Source organism: Lacerta agilis, chromosome 2 (assembly GCF_009819535.1).
Source record: "Lacerta agilis isolate rLacAgi1 chromosome 2, rLacAgi1.pri, whole genome shotgun sequence".
Lineage (NCBI taxonomy): Eukaryota > Metazoa > Chordata > Lepidosauria > Squamata > Lacertidae > Lacerta > Lacerta agilis.
The window spans coordinates 10,801,393-10,821,986 of record NC_046313.1 but is presented as its reverse complement, the minus strand read 5'-3'; the positions used below and the strand labels follow the sequence as shown (position 1 = coordinate 10,821,986).

At 46.5% G+C, this 20,594-nt stretch overlaps 1 protein-coding gene across 1 annotated transcript; it reads left to right on the top strand.

Moving 5' to 3' along the window:
- The first annotated feature begins 976 nt into the window (after positions 1-976).
- LOC117040657 (protein mono-ADP-ribosyltransferase TIPARP-like) lies at positions 977-10,445 on the top strand. Its single transcript, XM_033138559.1, has 5 exons — positions 977-1,391; positions 3,120-3,291; positions 5,959-6,146; positions 7,645-7,899; positions 9,925-10,445. Exons 1-5 carry the CDS (start codon positions 1,057-1,059, stop codon positions 10,352-10,354), a joined length of 1,380 nt encoding a protein of 459 aa, XP_032994450.1. The 5' UTR covers positions 977-1,056; the 3' UTR covers positions 10,355-10,445.
- Positions 10,446-20,594: the final 10,149 nt, after the last annotated feature.

Sequence of the window (20,594 nt, the reverse complement as noted above, 5' to 3'; positions counted from 1 at the left end):
TCCCCCTGCCCAACATGCTACGCAGGAGCTTAGCCTTTTATAAAATGTTTTCTTTTGATCCCTCTGGTTTGCACTCACCCAAAAAAACATACAGTCGTACCTTGAATCCCGAACGCCTTGGTACTCGGACGCTTTGGCTCCTGAATGCTGAAAACCTGGAAGTGAGTGTTCTGGTTTGCGAAAATTCTTTGGAACCCGAACATCCACCGGGGCTTCCGCAGCTTCCGGTTGGCTGCAGGAGTTTCCTGCAGCCAATCAGAAGCCGCGCTTTGGTTTCCAAATGTTTTTGGAAGTCGAAGCGGACTTCCGGAACGGATTCCATTCGACTTCTAAGGTATGACTGTACAAGCATATTTACAATTGCCTGACTGCGTGCTTTGGCACACTTCTTGGGCGGGGGGGGGGGATCAACATACCCGCACAGCTATCTGCATACAGGATTTTATTGATATAATAAAATGAACAAATGAGGAGGCAGGGACAAAAAAAAGTGGAAACAGCTACTGATATAAACAGGAAAGACCTGGCTTGCTCCTCATATCCAAATTCAAATATGTGTCAGAGTGGACTACTCTGGTCTAATTTGAATATGGGGTTGGGGAGTGGATTAACAGCTAAATAATGCTCAAATATGGACATGCCCATAAAATCTGAATCCTACATTGGATTCCCATACAATTTGCAGTGACGTGAATGAGGGAGCTGATGATAATGGTGATTATATTATCATATCTCTCTCTCTCTCTTTAAGCCTCACCTGCTAAGTTTCTGTGCACAGGAACAGCAGAAAGAGTAAACTGGTAGCCTCTCTAAGCGCCTTGCTTGGAAAGATACGAGCTGCTTTCAAATAGCTAAGAAAGTGAAAGTAAAACTGACTTCTAGAGTGCCGGCATGTTTTGCTAAGTCACTGGATTTGCCTGGTTTTTAAAAACGGGATTGGTATGTGACGAGATATTTTGTATTTTATATTAGAGATAGAAGCAAGACCCTTCTCCTGGGGGCCTGCCTGGTGTTAGCCTGTGTGCAGTTTAGATCCTGCAGTTCGACTGCACCCAGATGGCAGAAAATGCCGAGTCCTCTGTGTCTGAGCTGGGCCACACCTCCTTGCAGGATGAGTTGCTGGGCATTACAATCCTGAAGTTACCTGGCACAGACAACGTCCCACTATATCACGTCCATCAGAAGAACGGCGTGCCGATCTGCGACAACTTTCTGCTAGGATGCTGTTATTTGCAGGAGCGGTGCCCTTGTCATCACACCCCGTTCCCCTACCACTGGCAGTGGCGCCGCCAGAAAGACAAAGTGTGGCTTAGTTTCAGTTTCTCAGCTCAGCAGCATCTGGAGAAGCTCTACTGTGAACAGGAAGTCCCCACGGCGCAATTGAGGGACAGGTAAGGACCATACACCTTTCTCCTTTCAGCTTTCAGTAGGAAAGAGTCCCAGAGCCATGTTCAACTCTGGAACGTACTTGCGATCCCTAGGTTCTGCCCCAGAACTTGATAAAAGAGAATGCCTGACCTCCAGTACTTACTAAGAAATCAGCCTTGCTTCCTTCACATCTGTCATTATGGGGCAGGGATTATGGTAAGGGCAGGTTGAAATCCCGACATCCATACTTGTAAAATTTAGGTGTCTCGGTGATTTTCAAAGTGTGTTCCAGGGAAACAGCACTTCAAACACTTTTCAGTGGTTTCTTGAAAAAGGAAACTTGCCTATCACTACGATTTGTGTGCCTTCTGGACACAATTTAGACTTGTATGGATGTTTAGCTAGATGTTTAGCTGGACACAACTTAGACTTGTATGGATGTTTAGCCATCCAGAATCCCTGAAGGATCGCTTACCTCCATATCAGCCTGCCATTACAGCAAAGTCTGTTCTTCGGGTGCACCTAGATATGGTAGGTAGAGAGGGAGCCACTACACCTTTTAAGCACATCTCCCCTCTCAAAGAACTCTGGGTGCTATAGTTTTTTAAAGGCTATTGGGAATTGTAACTGCGAGTGGTAAACTACAGTGCCCAGAATTCTTTGCAGAAAAGATTGAGCTTTGAATGTGCTTTAAAGATATAATGTGTACGCTTCCCTAGCGGCACTAATAGTGACATCCTGTCCCTAGGGAGGTTCAGCTGATGCTGAAGTTTCTAGATTTTTTTTCTGTACACCAAAGACCACATTTACAGTATTTCTCCAGGCCCTTTACAGAACATTTAGCTCTCAATTATGTGTTTTGATTCTGCCTTTAACTGCTGTTTTTTTATTTGTATTTTGTTGTAATAACCTTGTTTAATCTCATCTGCTGTGTTAGCAGTGCCAGTGTGAATCAGTCATAAAGGTTCAAGAGGCAGCACATGGCATTATGTGTGGGACAGCTTCCAAACAGACTGGCATGAGAAATGCGTCTCCTATGGAAATATAGACAACTGGACCAGATAGGAGGAGCTTCTTTTCTTTTCTTTTCGTTCTTTGGTAGGGTCAGAGCCAGATAACTATTTATAGCCCCCAAAGCTGTTGACTTTATAATATGCATCTAAAAGGTAGGGACATCTGCAGTATATGGGTCTTGTATGGACAGATCACAGAGGAAGTGGGAAAGATCCCAACAGACAACTTTGCTCTCATTGAGTGTGTGGTACAGAATGGCTTTCAGCAAGGAGGTGAAGCTACGCCAAGGCAAGGTACATGTTGCACAAGTACTATAGGGCAGACTTGTTGGCATCCGTCAGCGCAGCTGAAGACAGTGCGTAGGGCACAGTACCGTGGCATTATCTCACACCATAGAATTCACTCTTGCTAAGAATCACCAACAGGAATTGTATATTTAGGTGAGTATTTTCTAAGTTAGAAGTGGTGCTCTGACTGAGCTTGTGTGGATAAGGGTTAATAACTTTTTAAGCAACTCTTCTGCTAGCTTTTACACCAGTTTGATATGAAGGTTTTTTTTTTAATAAAAAAAAACTAGTTGAAGATACTTACTGTATATAAAAAATACCATTACCCATGCAGTGAAAAGCTTCACCAACTGTTTTCAGTAAATCAAGTTAAAGGCGAAAGAGCAAAACTGTCAGTTGGCAACCGTAGATCCTCGCCCTCTGGTGATGGTTATCTTCCTTGCCTTGCAGGACGGGCAACGTGTATTTCTTAAACTTTAACACCATGGTTCTCTCACCGATGCGGCTGTATGACCAAGTAAGGCGACTGTCCAACAGCAGCAGCCCTGATTACAGTCCCTACCTCTTTACAGAGTGGAAGGTTTACTGGAATGAAAGTGGTGATTGGAAGGAATATGATGAGGTAAGAGGATCCAAAGCTACACACACACACACACACACAAAATGATTATGGAGCCCATCTCATTGTTTGGTTTCCTTCTATCGCCCTCTAAAATAAACTGGGAGGGAAACGGACACACTTAAGTCCTGTTGAAATCAATCAGACTTGGGCTACTTGCATCCGTTATTGTACAAATGTTATTTGTACCCGTTGTTATTGCATCCGTTGTGTACAAATGTCCAACCATTTACTGGAGGGCCCTTTAGCCACTTAGAGGGTGGCTGTGTCCAGTAATGGAATGCTGTGCAATTTCATGACAAACCTAGAAAAATCGTTTTCAAAACGATGGCTTCAAATGGGGCTATGCAAGCTCCACTGTACAGCGGTACCTCTGGTTATGTACTTAATTCGTTCTGGACGTCCGTTCTTAACCTGAAACTGTTCTTAACCTGAAGCACCACTTTAGCTAATGGGGCCTCCCACTGCTGCTGCGCCACCAGAGCATGATTTCTGTTCTTATCCTGAAGCAAAGTTCTTAACCTGAAGCGTTATTTCTGGGTTAGCGGAGTATGTAACCTGAAGCGTATGTAACCCGAGGTACCACTGTATTGTGCCTAGCTGGGAGGATAGTCAACAAGTTGGGCAGGTGTGTTTCATACAGGGGTTTCCTATGATTTTTCTTATAATCGTGTGCATTACATTAATGTGTTGTGAGAAAACCCCAAGAGTTGACCTCCGGGTCTAGCGTAGTCATGCTAATAAGAACCTTTGAATGTGGTCTGGTGTGCCTGGATAGTGTTTCTCAAATGGTAGGTCAGGGCAGGAGGGCCTCAGGCCGCTTTCAGGTGGGTCTCAGTGCCACAACCCGCCTTGTCCCCTAGCTGTGTCATAACATTTTGGTTGGGCCAACGTCAGCACCGGCAACTCCTTGCACGCTCGGTAAAAGTGGCGGCCAGGAGGCAGAGCAGTTCCCTCTCCAGAGGGGAAAAGTGCCAGAGGAGGTATCGAAAGAAATTGCAAAGTGAGATAAAAGGTTAATATTTATTATCATTACATTAATTGGAAAGAGAAAGGAATAAGAGAGGAAAGCTGTCTAGGAGGAAGAAGTGACTGAAAGGACCAGGGAGGAGGGATGAAAGAAATCAAAACGAAGGTCTGTGGATAAGGTACAGGTTGTTTGTGAGAGGAGAATGGGAAAAGATGTTACAGGAAATGGGCAAAAATATGTTAAGAGAATTGATGCTTTTGAATTATGGTGCCGGAGGAGACTCTTGAGAGTCCCATGGACTGCAAGAAGATCAAACCTATCCATTCTTAAAGAAATTAGCCCTGAGTGCTCACTAGAAGGACAGATCCTGAAGTTGAGACTCCAGTACTTTGGCCACCTCACGAGAAGGGAAGATGTTGACAATGAGAAGGGGGCGACAGAGGATGAGATGGTTGGACAGTGTTCTCGAAGCTACTAACATGAGTTTGGCCAAACTGCGAGAGGCAGTGGAGGATAGGCGTGCCTGGCGTGCTCTGGTCCATGGGGTCACGAAGAGTCGGACACGACTGAACGACTGAACAATGACAAATGTTAAGAGGCACGTAGGGATGGGAAGGGGGGAAATATAAGAGAAAAAAGTCTTCTCCAATTAGAGCTTCTCTGGGTCAGCAAATTCCACCTGTAAAAGGGAGGCCAATTCACATTTGCCTCCGGAGCAAATGTCTGTACTTGGCTTGAGGAAAGCCAAGCGATGGAACTCCTTGCTGCAAGGAAAATGCTGTGGCAAAAGAACTGAGCAATTAAAAAAAAATTGTTGTTGTTCACATCCATCTGTCTCAAGAGACAATGGAGGGTGAAGTCAAACCACTAGGTTAGCAGCGCAGAAGAGACATCCTCAAGGCTCAAGACTGGATAGTGTGTGTGGAGGTCCTTGTTGTGATATTATTACCTAAGCAGCGAGGTCACATGACTATGAGTCATGTTTTCATCCTATGGGAAAGCCACTGGTCATACTAGCCTTCCCACACATGTGATGTTTTGTAATGTACTGTTGTACTTTACTTTCTGTTCTGGCTCAGAGATGCTGGACGTATTATAGACAGCTCTGAATTCATGAGCTGGCTACGCAGAGACAGACTCTGCACTTTATCTACAATAAAGTAGGTTTTAGCCTTCACTGGCTTGTGTGTGTTGTTCTTCAAGCTGGGGAACAATCACATATTACTAATGTGCCCCTGGACTCGAGTAGCCAGGAAGGCACAGAGGCTTCATCCCGCCCTGGGGGTCAGTCTCACAACTTGCCCCCACGGGAAGTCTCATAACAGTCTTGGGCTGCCTCGATGACAAGCCCCCTCTCTTGGCCTCGCTGATGAGGTCCAAAGGAAAGCAGAGAAAAACGTTTGGCACCAGCTTGACTGCAGGAGTTGCTGGAAAGAAGGTGTACAAGGTCTTAGGAACCGTGCTCCGGATTTGTGTAGGGCTTCAGTAGAAAGTGAAGTTAGTAATCCCCAGCTGGTTATGCAAAACTCTGTCTCTACCTGTCGCCATCCTGTGACTGGCTTTTCCTTTGTGCCACGATTTTGTGTCTGGTGGGCCTCGGCTATTTTCAGCCATCTTAGGTGGGCCCCAAGCGTAGAAAGTTTGAAAAAAAAACACCTGTTCTAGAGGACGGGAGGAATTCTGGTGTTTTTTCTCCATAGCCTATCGCACAGGAACTCGTTGCTGCTTTCGAGCGGGGCATGTGGAACCATGCCTTCTGTCTGCAAGATCAAATCTACAATGTAGACCTCAAACAGTTTATCCAGCGCAACGTAAAGACGGGCTTCACTCGTGAGATCACGTTCCGACCCATCTGGCGCTCAGCTGCCATTACCGCGCGCTGCTTGCGGTGAGTTTGGACCCGGATCTTCCTTCTCAGAGTTTCTGGGCCCGAGAGCACATGTCTAATCCTTTCAGCCCATGAATTGCAGAACAACTGAATATTTTTGTGTAACGATGTTGCCAATGTGCAAGTTAACTAGTGAAGAAGTTTGAGTTCTGATTCTAACTTTGGGGGGGGGGGGAACTTAACCCCTGAATAAATTTAATAAAATGGTATAGTAGTAGGAACTTAGTGCAAACAAGACATTTTTTCAGCCAAAGCTGTGCTCCTCAGCAGCCCTGCTCCGTGCTTTGCCTGGCTGGAATGTGTCCTTGAAGTGTGATCATGCCTCTTGCTTGCCTGGCTTGAGAGGGGTATCTGTGTTTGTATGTGTAAACCTGACTTCTGCATAGCTGGAATGTAGCTCCCAGCACAACAGTAAGAGCCCAACTGTTGCTCCACTCAGTTTTGCCTCTGACCCCATCCACCACTGTGTGGCCCCCGGAAGGTCTTTTAAGAGGGAATATGGCCCTTCAGCTTGAAAAAGGTTCCCCACCCCTGTTTTAAAGTGTGTATTGTGGGGAGCAGGGATATCTTGATTTCAGTGTGTGTTTGGACTGCACAGTCCCACTAGTATGTAAGACCCACACTCATGAATTGCTACAGTCTGGGCAAACAGAAGGTTGGTGTGGGGTGCATGTCTAGATTTTGGAGTGCATTGGATAAGTCACACAACATTAAAAGTAGATAATACATACATCTGCCCTGTAATATGCTAAGGAGCTTTGTGTTGCTGGTGAAGCCACCAGCAGTGATTGGTTGAGTTGCCCTAATGTTGCAGGAGGAGTGGGGGGGCTAGAGAGTAGGGAGGGGCTGAGGACGATAGAAGACTTGGTGGAGCTAGATAAGCGGTTGGAACAGGGAGTTGGTTCAGGAAAACGCTAGGCGGCTGGCAAACTGGGAGAGAGAATGGGCAGAGATGAGAGAGATGCACACAGCCAAGATTTCTTGACCTCTGAGGAAGTTCCCCAGTTCATCCAGTGTGGTGTAGTGGTTAAGAGCGGTAGACTCGTAATCTGGTGAACCGGGTTCGCGTCTCCGCTCCTCCACATGCAGCTGCTGGGTGACCTTGGGCTCTCAGTTAGCTAAACACTATGGACCCCATTGTTTTTCAAAAGCCAAACCATGGACTCCCTCCTTTTGAAAATTCTGGTATCTCTATGGTAGTTTTTGTTATGTGAATGCTGCCACAGGCCCTCTGTGTGGGTTACAAGGACCCCCAATTGGGAACCACTGAGTTAGTGCAATTCATGACATTGAATGAGAGAGTGTATGTGTGAGTGAGATCAGCTGGTCAATAATAGGTATGCACAGTTTCCTCTCTCTCTCTCTCTCTCTCTCTCTCTCTCTCTCTCTCTCTCTGTCTGTCTGTCTTTCCTGTCTATTAAAATATAGGGAGTCTGCCTGCAAACAAGGCAGAAACAGAGGCAGTTGATCCTGTTCCTGTGTCCTTCTTCCCTTCCAGGTCACTTGCTCCACCCCTGACCACTGCGGCTCTCGCAGGAGAAGATCCTCTAGATTTGTTCTGTGGTCCTTATCCTGCGGCCTGCGTCCCGCCACCTCAAGGGGGCTCTTCTTTCACAATGGCAGAAGTGACTCTGTCAGAAGTAGCCTATCAGATGGTGAGGAAGCTGTTCCATGCCAAGTTGCCCGAGGATGAGGCGTTGGTGCTGGCTATCTACCGCATACGCAATGACCAACTCTGGAATAAGTATATGAGGTGAGGAGCCTAGTATACACAGGACATACAGTAATGCTTCCCTAGTGCTAGCCAGAGGGTTTGGTTTGCCTCATATAGGAGGAGTTGCTAATATGGTACAATGGTCTCCTTGAAGCCTTCCCTTGGAACCCACAAAGCCTCTGAGCCCCCTCCCTCACCCCTTGGTCATGAAGAAAGGAAGGGGGGCCTAGAAAAATTTCTAGGGCCAGACAGAGAAGGCCAGAGGCCTGCATTTGGCCCCCAGACCTCAGGTTCCCCACCCAGCTTAGGCTGACCATATATGGATGGTATGATGCTGAGAGATGCATCCTGAATCCATCCACAAAGCCCAGTGTGATGAGCTCAGACCTGCTCCTTTTTAGCCCAACACCCTATACACTCATCGCCCTGCCTCAGCTATTCAGTGTAGGATTTCCATGTCCATTCAGCCACGTATTTGTTGGGGTAATGCGATTCACACATTCATTTAGGAGGCCATATTCCACTTGACCTCCTGGAAATGGTCAAAGTAGATGCACTGGCTGCCCATCTGCTACCCAGCCAGGTTTAAGGCTCTTGTGATTTGCAAAGCCCTGAACAACTTGAGTCCAGGATATCTCAGGGATCGCCTGGACCCTTATATTCCAGTTCATTTGCTGAGATCATCTGCAGCTTCTCTCAGCTCAGTTGGTTAGAGCGTGGTGCTGATAACACCAAGGTCTCAGGTTTGAGCCCCATATGGGCCACCTGCATATCCCTACATTGCAGGGGATTGTATTAGCCGAGCCCCGGGATCCCTTCCAACCGTACAATTCTATGGGATCTTCAGGAGCGTCTTTAGTGGTTCCCCAAGTCGGTGAGACTCACTTGATATGAGTGATAACAACAACAACAGCAATTTTATTGTTTATACCCCACCTATCTGGCTGGGTTGCCCCAGTCAAACTAGGCAGCTTCCAACACATATAAAAACATGAAACATTAAAGATTTCCCGATACAGGGCTGCCTTCAGGTGTCTTCTAAAAGTTGTGTAGTTCTTTATCTCCTTAACATCTGATGGGAGGGTATTCCATAGAGCGGGCACCACTGCTGAGAAGGCCCTCTGTCTGGTTCCCTGTAACTTGAGAGAACCACCAGAAGGCCCTTGAAGGTGGACCTCAGTGTCTGGGCTGAACAATGAGGGTGGAGATGCTCCTTCATTTATACAGGGCCAAGGCCATTTAGGGCTTCAAAGGTCAGCACCAAAACTTTGAATGGTGCTCAGACATGTACTGGGAGCCGGTGTAGATCCTTTAGGGCTGGTGTTGAGAAAGCCATTGGCCCAGTCCTGTGGAACACCCTGGCAATAGAGGCTCAGTAGACGCCTTCTGTACCAACTTTTAAACACCTGCTGGAAAATGTTCTATTTGCCAGGCCTAAGCAGGCAATTAAGAGCACATTCCCCACAATGATCTGTGGTTTTTTTTTAAATTCTTTTTGTATTTAAATTGTTTTTAACTATTTATAATGTTAATAGTATGAATTTGTGTGTGTGTGTGTGTGTGTGTGTGTGTGTAAAAACATTTTATTGATTTTCCAAAAATAACAGAACGAAAAAAGAAAAAAAAACCATAACCAACTTTTTTAATCATAATTTCTTGGTCGACTTCCCTCCACTCCCCTTCTTGGTCCCATTATAATATACTGTACTTATTCATGCACGTCCATGAAACCTTATATACTTAACAATCCAATTTTAAAACCTTCTTCATTTTATTACGTGACTTTTAAAAGTTATACTAATGTAAAAAAAAAAACTATACACAAAGCTTGAAAAATATGCATTAAACAGTTGCCCTTTTTTGTAATAATTTGTCCTGCATAGTTCAATAATTTATTTTGCCAATCTTCTTCTTTGGGCAAGGCTTCTTCCTTCCGTGGGGGCTGACGTCCATTCCGCTGTGATGTATTTATATGACACCGCGGTGCATAGATCATTTTTATTAAGAAATAATTGAAACGAAACGAAACGACCCGCTTTTCTTCTTCTCTCTCTTTCCCATCAGCCAGAAGAGGCTCATGTTCCAGGTACGCTCAGAGGAGGACCATCCCTCCGTGGAGAGACACCTCTTTCACGGCACAGCGGCATCTCGGATCAAGCCTATTTGCATAGGCAACTTTAACCCCAGCCTGGCAGGATCAGTTAATGGCGCAGTTTTTGGCCGGGGTGTTTACTTTGCTAGGGATTCCTCCTACTCAAACAACTATGCCGTAGCAGCCAAGAACAATGTGCGCCACATGTTCCTGGCCAAAGTGCTGACTGGTCGCTGGTGGAGAGGCAGCTCACGGTTAAGGCGAACTCCCCCCCAGTTCGACTCCTGCACAGATTGTATCCGTGACCCACACATCTTTGTTATCTTCAGAAGCTGCCAGTGCTACCCCTACTTCCTGATTCGCTACAAGGAAGTGAAGACACCTGTAGCTGTGGATATGTGAGAAGAGCCTCTCCTCCTCTACATCTCTGCTGCGACGGTCTGTATTTCGGGTCAAAAGCACATGACTCAGCAAGGCTACTTTTTCCTTTACTGTATTTACAACATGCAGCTGAAGCCCTCTGTGGGTGGGTGGGCGAGGGAGTCTTTTAAACCCTTGACCTCCAGTGTATCTTTGACCAAGCATCCGTCCCCAGCAGGTGACCATAACTTGTGCCTTAGCTCCTCAAGAGGAAACCAAAAAACTGGATTGGGGAACAAGTGGCCTCGCAGGTGTTGCTGGAATTCAAGTCCCATCAGCCTCAGGCATCGTGGCCAATGGTCAGGGTTGATGGGAGATGGAGTCCCAACAACATCAAGAGGGTCACAGTAAGACCTTGCTTGAGTTTGCACAACTCCATGGCGGGTTTTCTTCCTCTTCTTTCCTTCACCATTAGGAAAATTGTGTTTCAAGGACTGGTCATTTCTAAACGGTTGATGACTGCTAGGCATTGCCTGTTCAGACCCCATGAGCCTTAATGTGAAATTGTTGTTGTTATTAAAAGTGCTTTTTTCCTGGGGGTACTCAAGAGTATGCAGTACCGACACCTGTGTTACTTACTTACTGTAACAACTTCACGATGAGTGCCAGCACAATTTTTTCTTAAAGCACTTTTTAAATTATTTTTATATTTGTCCCAGCAATCGGATGCACTTTACACTTGTTTAAACTGGATTGCATTTGCCATTTTATGGCCCATTCACTCCGTTTGGACTTGAGGCGAGCCCAAGATGCCAATGTGTAAAATGTGGAATTTGAACACTAATATATTTGTATGCCTTTTTTCTGGTGTCATTCAAGCTTTTTTAGTCCCAAAGATAACTTGAAATGAGCCAAAGATGCCAACGTTGAAAATGTATAATTTGTCCAATGTTTATATATTTGTATCTTGAAAATACAGACACAAATCATGTATTGATCGGTATTATCTTTTTATTTCACTACCACCAGCCCACTTCCCTAAATCTCCCTGCTGCTATTGATGTCCTCTCAGGCTCCTCCACACAACCTGTTTATTCAGCATCCATCCTGATTTGCATGAACAAAGCTTACACAGGAAGTTAGATTATATCCCTTCTTTGTTAAGCAGTTGGTCTGAATTTTTTTTTTTTTTTTTGCAGAGAGATGATACAACAATGAGCATTCGTTCTGATTTGCTTGGTGGTATTTGTATGTCTTTCTAGTAATAATCCATTAATTCCACACTTTTCAGTGCATTTACCTTTCACTTTCCTAACAGCAAAAAGTCAGTTATCTTTGGAAAAAAAATGGATTTGTTGCATTAGGTCAAGAGAGCCTTTAATCCACTTTAATTGTGCAAGCCTCAAGTTCCTGGTATGCATTTGAATCCATCCTACAAAACTGTGACAGTCTGGAGGCACCTTCCCTGCCCCCCCAAGTTACAAGTACCTTAGTATTCTATATTTATTTAGGTATCTTAATACTTCCTTTCAGGGCCAGAGGCCCCCTCAAGTTAGTTCACAGTTAAAACCTTAAAAACATAAAATGTAAAGCAATTAAACCATCCAAAAATACCCACACACCATAGTTGTCAGGAGCACCAATTACAGACCACCAACTCTATCCAGTTAAAGCAAATTGAAGTGGCAAAGTCTTTAAGACCTGTTGGAACAGGACCAGCAAGGGAGCTAAATGCATGTAATGTTGTAGAGAGTTCCACGGTGATGGGGCTACCACTGAAAAGGCCCTGTCTCTTAGACTCACTAGCCTACCTGGTGGAACTTACTGATGGGCCTGCAAGCAAGGCTTCTGTGGCCAATGTCGGTGCCTGGGCACTGTTGTATAGGTTTAAACTAGGTATGGGGAACCTTTGACTTTCTAGATCAGAGGCAGATTAAGGAGAGGCACAACCGGTTTGCCCATACTGGGCATTGAGCCGATAGGGTGCCACAACAACGACAAATGATGGAAGGTGGGGGGCATCAAATTTTGGCAGGGCACAGGGTACCACTGAAATTTTAAAGCTCTGCCACTGCTCCAGATACTGCTGAGCTACAACTCCCAGCAAGCGTGGCTATTGGCCAGGGATGATGGGAATTCTAGTTCAGCAACATTTGGAGTGCCAAAGGTTCTCCACACCTTATGTGGATTGTTCTTCAGTTAACCTGCTAATGTTTAGGCTTTAAAGATAATGAAGAGTTTAAAGAAGAAGAGTTTGGATTTGATATCCCGCTTTATCACTACCCAAAGGAGTCTCAAAGCGGCTAACGTTCTCCTTTTCCCTTCCTCCCCCACAACAAACACTCTGTGAGGTGAGTGGGGCTGAGAGACTTCAGAAAGAAGTGTGACTAGCCCAAGGTCACCCAGCAGCTGCATGTGGAGGAGCGGGGACGCGAACCCGGTTCACCAGATTACGAGTCTACCGCTCTTAACCACTACACCACACTGGTTGGTTGATCACCAACTCTTTAAATATGGCGCAGAATCACCCTGGTAACTGGTGTAGCCAGCAAGGAATAGGTAGTAAATTTAAATGTCTAGTAGGTCTTGGGGGACAGCTTGAGCTCTGCGCACCCACTCTCCCTGGCTCATTTTGCTTTGGGTTTGCTGATAAGATTGCCAGGTCACAGCATTCCAGGGTCCCAGGGAGGAGGAGGAAAAACATATAACAGCCAAGTGTGCTCTTGCTCTTCGGCGTTCTCTGCAGTAATCAACCCAAGTAGCTTTTTAAAAGACAAGCAAAGTTGGGTAATTTTAGACGAGGGAGACAACAGTCTTACAGAAGGACCATTCTTTGGCTGGCAAGATGTAGCGCTTCACTTACATCAAAATGTGGTGTGCCAACTCTGCTGTGTTTGGAGGGGCTCCCTCCTGGTCGTCCTGCTGAGATGGGGCACTTGAGAGCACCACACGGTGGTGTGAATAAGCACCAGCCTCTTCCAATATCTGCAGAACCCACTGCTGTTAAAAGCACAGGTGCTAGACGAAAAGTCTTTAAGGATTGTGTAGGTGTCTGGGGTCTTAGGGCAAGGGTGAGGAACTGAATGCAGGGGGAGGGATTCGCGTATTTTCTCAAGGACTCTGCTCTGTTGGATTCTGAGCCAAAGGTAGCAGCAAAAGCCAATGAATTCTAGCACTTAGAAAAAAAACCAAGGAGCAGGATTGTCAGCTCCAGATCCTAAGTGGGTTTGTACAACTTCACAAGTTGAACAGAAGGGATTTCTTGTTGTTGTTTTAGCATGGCTTCTGTTATCGTGCTTAATGCAGTGGTGGCAGAAGCTAGCCCATCTGGCGTAATGTCCTCCTTTCCGTGTGGTTCGGAAAGCGACGGAGGCCATATTTCAGGACCAGAGCTGCCAGCCAACCCTAGGAAAGAATTAGGAGCTGGCCACTCATAACCATGTCTACTCAGAAGTAAGTCTCATTTATTTATTTATTGTTTTGTGGAATTACTCCCAAGTTAAGTATGCATAGGACTATAGCCCTAAGGATTTTCCCCCCTGTTTTTGCTGCAAGGACATGTATACATGATGATGGGTAAGGGTCTGTACCCCCAGCACCTCCTGGCACCTCTGCCCCCCCCCCCCGAGCATCACGATGTGGTGAGGATATTCAGCTGGGTCTCTGGGGGATCCTGACTGTTGGTGGGGGGAAGCGTCTGGCTCAGGAATAACTGCCGCAGAAGCCTGTCAACCAGTTGCACAGGAAGTTAGGAAGGCGGATGCCTTGTGAGGAGCTGATAACTCAACACAGGGCTCCTTCCTGGCCCTGCCAGCTGCCTCCTCTCCTCCTCCCTTTCTGGTTTCATAATATCCCACAGACCGTGGGGAGTGGCCTCAGCAGATAGAGGCTTCAGAGAGGGTTAGATTGGGGCCCCTTCCAATTGCCGTTCTGGACTTCTGTGTCCCCTTTAAGGCCCTGTTCACTTAAGGCTGTTCACACATTACATTCAACACATGTGCTGATCTGTACACACATGCTGTTCGTCACACATAACGTGCAGCGTCTAATTTTGAGGGGTACAGTCTCCATGATGCCCTTCAAACCCAACATGCATACAGTCTGTGTGCAAATAGCATGTTGCTAGAAGGGGGCTGGACGGATCTTGGCTCCATTTGTTGCATGAGCACATCAACAACTAAGTACCGGTAATGCCTTTTAGCAGAGGGAAGGTATTCATCGCCCCGAACAAAAGCAGCCCACCATGCCACGCTGGGAGACAAGGGATATGTTCACATTCGCGGCTTAAAACACAGCAAGGTCACACACACACCCTACCGTGTTTCAAGCCACATCTGCACCATGTTGTTCACACCAGAGAGGGGGCAGAGATCTCATCACCCAACTCACATGGCCTTTTTGAGTTCCCTGCCCCTTACAACCCACCCAGAACTCCTATTCATGAAGCTATCTTCGCCTGTGCACTTATCTGCACATGTGCAACAGCTGTCACAAATGTTCATTCAGTTCTGAAGTACGAAGTGAATGTTGCTTGGACCGAAGCTGGTTTGAGGGGGTTGGGGGGGGGGAGACTGCATCCAACAGCAGTGTTTGTAAAGAAGCTGCAGAATCAATAGAGATTGTGGCCAACGTCCCATGAAGATGACTTCAAAAACTAGCAGTGGGAGTGTTAATGCAAACATACCCAGAATGTCCAAGTCTCTCCCTTCATTCAACTGCTTTAAGGCACTGCATTGAATCTTACAGGGAAAGGGTTGCAAGCAAGCCTACACAGGTGGCATCCACTTGAGAGCCAAGCCTACAATATCCTTTCAAATGCCGACTTCTGGCTGCCCTCAGAATCAATGGACAGCCAAAATTATCTTGCCTCTGGAATTTCCCTATGAAGTGTAACAGGATTGCAATACACACAGCTCTCGTGACAGTGACAACCATCTCTATCTCTCTGCCCAAATTCCCGTGTTGCATGCAAAGACGCCTACAGGGAATATCCAGAAATAGATCCAGCCCCTGGGGAGCTTTTTCTTTTTCTCTTTTTAAGTTGTCCATATGGCAGAAAGAGACAGGAGGAGCCACAGAAACCACAGTAACGACCTTCCTGTGGTGGGCAGTGTTGTGGGATGTGACTGTGGTTGCCAGTGCAGGGTGGGAAAAGGACCATGAGCAGGATTAATGCATCCCTTCCTAGGTCTTGTTTTGGCTATCCATTCCCACCCCCCCACCCCCCACACAGACACACTCGGCCAGCTTATGTTTCCCATTCGTGGCAAGCTGCAGACATTTTACTGCAGCAATTCTGCCCAGGTCATACAATTTTCCCACATTGTGATTGCATCCTGCTTCATAAACATGCAACACAACGAAAGGAGGCAGCTTATGGAATGGGTTTTATCTGTCTGGGCGACTGCCGTCAAAGTTACCCTATAGCAGGAGTGAGGAACCTTTATTAGTCAGAGGGGGCCGCATTTCCTTCTTGGGGGGGGGCATGTTCCAGTGATGGGCACGACCGGATGCAAATGCAGGTGGGACAATGGAGGTGACTCTTCCCTTCGGATGTGGCTGCACTTCAGCCATGCAAAAGTCAGAGGGTTCTACGGACACCCATTCACGTCTCCATTCTCAATCCAGGCAATTGAGAGCCTTTGCCACAGTTAAAGGGTACATTTCAGCCAGACCAGAAGCACTTGAAGAGGTTGCAGAGTCGGGCCAGGGGATGGCAGGGCCGGCGCGTCCATTTAGGCAAACTAGGCAGCTGCCTAAGGCGCCAAAATGGAGGGGGCGCTGGCCAGCCTGCCCCCCCCCACCGCCCGGTGCCGCTCCGCCAGCGGCAGAGTGGCAGGGGAAGGGGAGCAGCCCGAAAATCGGGCTTCTCTGCCCCCTCCGCCAGCGGCAGAGTGGCGGGAAGGGAGGAGCAGCCCGAAATCGGGCTTCTCCGCAGGGCCGGTGCTAGGGATTGGTGGGGGGGGGGTGCCAGAAGGTGATCTCGCCTAGGGCACAAAAAACCCTAGCACCGGCCCTGGGGGGTGGCATGAGGTTTAGAGAGTGTTGACACTCAAAATACTAGAGCTTGGAGAGAACTGCCTTCAGGTTCTCTGCCCCTGCCTCTTTATATTATGTGGCATAATGTGATCAATACAAGCAAACCATGCTTTAAAACAGTGTTTTTTGAGCCATCTTCACTGGATTGGATTGCACACATCATTTGTAGGTATTTGGGAAGTGGGTCAGATATCAAGCTATAGCCACACAGTCAGAATGCCCACAATTCTGGGCACACTTACCAGGGAGACGGTCCCATTGAACACAATACTTTATAGTTTTATCAAAACAAAATAAAATAAAAAAATTCCTTCCTGTAACTGGAATTACAGTTTTATGTAAGGGTGCTTCCAGATGGGGTCTTCATGTTGCAAACAGGTTGTTGAAATACGTTTGTTTCTGTTCACTGTAGGCTAAAGGGAGTCTCGTGCTTTTCGGACGGGAGCAACATCTATCTCCATTTGTTGTTGTTTCTTGAAAAAAAAATGTACGTATAGAGTGGTGTTGCACAAGTCTAGCATTTAGCTCTACCAAAATCCTGAAAAAGAGGTCTTACACAAGCTCTTCAAAGTCCCCGTATATGTACAGTACTGCAATTAAGAAATCCCCCGCATGGCCTGAGACCTCGAGAGAACGACTCCTCCAAACTGTTGTTTGTTGAAATTCCGATGTGCAACTGGAAAAAGGCACGCTCCTGTCATTTGGGCTTCCGGGAACGAAAATTGCTAGGTTGTGCTCAAGTGAGGAGCGAATGGAAGTCAATGTGTGCTGGTGTAAAGACCACCCAGTGAAACATCACTGCTCATGTGACAAACTGCCCAACTCCCAAAATATGCTGACGACCTTCTAAGCCAGCAATTGATACAGATGTATGACCGGTTCTTTTAACTTTGTGAATTTAACATGTGGCTGTGGTTGGCACCACAGGGTGGGAAAAGGACCTTGAGCAGGAGAAATGCGTCCCATCCTAGTTTTATTTCGGCTACCCATTCCCGCCTCCCAAACACACACACTCGGCCACCTTCTGTTCCCCATTCGTGGCAAACTACAGACATACTGCAGCAATTCTGCCCAGGTCATACAGTTAGTTTCCCTACACTGTGATGGCATCCTGCTTCGTAAACATGCAAACCGACGAAAGGAGGCAGCTTACGGAACGGGTTTTATCCGTCTGAGTGGCTGCCGTGAAAGTTGCCCTGTAGCAGGAGTGGGGAACCTTTATTAACCAGAGAGGGCCACGTTTCCTTATGGACAACCTTCTGGGTTTCCGTGGTGGGCAGGGCCGGATGCAAAAGGAGGTGGGGCAACTGCAGGTGGAACTCTTAACCGACTTTTAAAATAATATTATCAAACAAGTAGAACAGAAAGTGGGCAGCAGATGTTGGAAGGAGAGGCATGAATGGGTTGGAAGCATATTGTCCAAGCATCCACCTGCCACAAGAGGGGCTCCCTCCCCATGGGGCCATCCCACTCCTGAGAGGAGAAACAAAGGCCTCTTTTATCAACCCCAGTAAACACTCCGGATGTTTGCAGGCATAGGCATCTTTTCCATGCCCTAGAGCAGGCATAGGGAACCTTCGGCTCTCCAGATGTTTTGGACTACAATTCCCATCATCCCTGACCACTGGTCCTGTTAGCTAGGGATCATGGGAGTTGTAGGCCAAAACATCTGGAGAGCCGAAGGTTCCCTATGCCTGCCCTAGAGCATGGGTAGGCAAACTAAGGCCCAGGGGCCGGATCCGGCCCAATCGCCTTCTAAATCCGGCCTGCAGACAGTCCGGGAATCAGCGTGTTTTTACATGAGTAGAATGTGTGCTTTTATTTAAAATGCATCTCTGGGTTATTTGTGGGGCATAGGAATTCATTCATTATATATATATAGTCCAGCCCCCCACAAGGTATGAGGGACAGTGGACCAGCCCCCCCCCCCACTGAAAAAGTTTGCTGACCCCTGCCCTAGAGGTTTCCAATACGTCAAGGAGAAGAAGAACAGGCAGAGTCCTTTCTCCGCCAGGACATATGCACAGAAGGCCACATGTATTGGCAACAAGCATCAAGGCGAGAAACCACAAGCCTTATCTTGTGGGAAGTGCGTAACAGTAGATGTCCACAGCTGGATCGTGTTTCAGGGCATCATTGCATTTTATTTTATTTTTATTTTTTTGCTATAATTTTGTTTATTGCATTTGTAGAACACCTTTTCCTCCAAGTCGCTCCAGATGGTCCTCGTTTTGTTCCCTCAACAACCCTGGCAGGTAAGTTGGACTGAGAGGCACAGACTGGTCCATTCTATTAGCTCTGCTTATCAGCCTTGAATGACAGCTGGACAGGCCGGAATGAAGCAGGTGAAGCTTTTATGCACGTGGAGGTAAGAACTGGGGAGGGCTGCGCCTGTTTGATTTCTGCCTGTCCGGATGCTATGAAAAGGCAGAGGATCCAGTCTTGCAGGAACTGTAGTTTTGTTTATTTGTTTATTTATTTCATTTGTACACCGCCCTTCATCCGCAGATCTCAGGGTGGTTCGCAACATAGAATTACAATATGAAAATGACAAAATACTGTACATAGAAAAAATAAAAACAGCAACGAACCAATAATCTCCCCCCCCACACACACACACACCACATTTAAAGGGGCATCAGATGTCAATCAGCCAAACGCCTGGTTGAAGAGGAACGTTTTCGCCAGGTTTGTACCCTCCAATATTTCTCCAATGAAAATAGGGACCTCCCATTCCATAATGATAATTTTACTATTTATACCCCACACATATTATGGGTTGCCCCAGCACTCTGGGCAGCTTCCAATATATATATAAAACAATTCGAAAAAGAACTTCTACAAAACAAAGAGAAACTTTTGTCTAAAATGTACAATCTGTTATTAGAATGGGAAACAAAAGACGAGCTTGTTAAAGCCTCAGTCACACACTGAGCAATAGATATAGGAGGACACAATATAGATTTTAAACTCTGGGACAAACTCTGGTAAAGTGACTTGGAATTTACAGCATGTTGTTCTTTGAAGGAGAACTGCCTGAAAATGATTCACAGACGGTAGGCTTGATAAGATGTACAAGGCAGAATCAGATAAGTGCTGGAGATGCAAAGAGGCAGAGGGAACATTCTTTCATATGTGGTGGACATGTAAAAGGGTAAAAGGGTATTGGGAAATGATCTATAACGAATTGAAAAAAATGTTTTTAAAAAACAGAGTCCTCTGCTGGCATCTAATGAAGGTGCCAGCCGAACCTCCCTGGGGAGAGCATTCCATAAATGGGGAGCCACTGCAGAAAAGGCCGGTTCTCATGTTGCTACCCTCCAGACCTTTCCTGAAGGAGGCGCTAATTAATCTCAAAACTAATCCCTAAGAGAGAGAGAGAGAGAGAGAGGAGAAGGAGTTGTCAGGAGCATATTTTGTATGGAACTCTTGAGAGAGGTGTTCATTTATTTTTTATTTTTTTTAAGTTTTTACACATTTTTTTAATTAAAGATTTCTTAGTTTACAAAAATACGTGCATTGTCTCTTTTGTCAAGTGTATGAGAGCATGGAACATAGTGAGTGAGAGAGAAAGATATGTGCAAGACAGTGAGAATGACATGGAACTGGGTGGGTATGTCTCCACTATTACTGAAATCTAGTGCACTGGGAACCCTGGGAACCGTAACCCCATGACAGGATTAAGACGCTCACCCAGGAATGCTTAGCATTGCCACAAAACGACCATTCTCAAGAAACCCCAAGAACACTTAAAGCATTAAATAATAATAATTCCTCAGGTTTCTGGCATAGCTACAACCTCTGGTTCCCATTGAGTGTTTCCTAAATGGCGGCCGTGTATGTGAAATGTAACCTCTCCTCACCCATCTTGCAGTGTGTCCCTGTGGAGCGTTTGTTGTGAGCCTCGACAAGCATTGTCACGCTGCGTCCAGTTATTCCTTGCAGGTGGGAACATTTAGGTTGTGTCGCAGCGTGAGTGTGACCTGCACATTCAGGACCAGCGGAAGACATTCCGCCGCCTGAGGCAAAGGAGAAGATGGCGCCTCACCACCTCCACCAGTTCCATATACAGAAACCGACAAGAGGCGACAGAGATCACCCGCCACTATACTTGGGTGCAGCAGGCTAGTTTAGGGGGCGCAGGGCAGGCCGTGACACACACACCACTCCAATCTTCCCCCAGCCCCTCATCATTCGCCGCCTGAGGTAGCTGCCTATCCCTACCTAATGATAGAGCCGGCCC

What these genes read in the sequence shown, in the direction of transcription:
- LOC117040657 (XM_033138559.1), top strand. Translation starts at nt 1,057, where the DNA reads ATGGCAGAAAATGCCGAGTCCTCTGTGTCTGAGCTGGGCCACACCTCC. An exon ending in ATTGGAAGGAATATGATGAG is followed by an intron (nt 3,292 to 5,958) that starts GTAAGAGGATCC and finishes TTTTCTCCATAG; the next exon opens with CCTATCGCACAGGAACTCGT. An exon ending in ATTACCGCGCGCTGCTTGCG is followed by an intron (nt 6,147 to 7,644) that starts GTGAGTTTGGAC and finishes CTTCCCTTCCAG; the next exon opens with GTCACTTGCTCCACCCCTGA.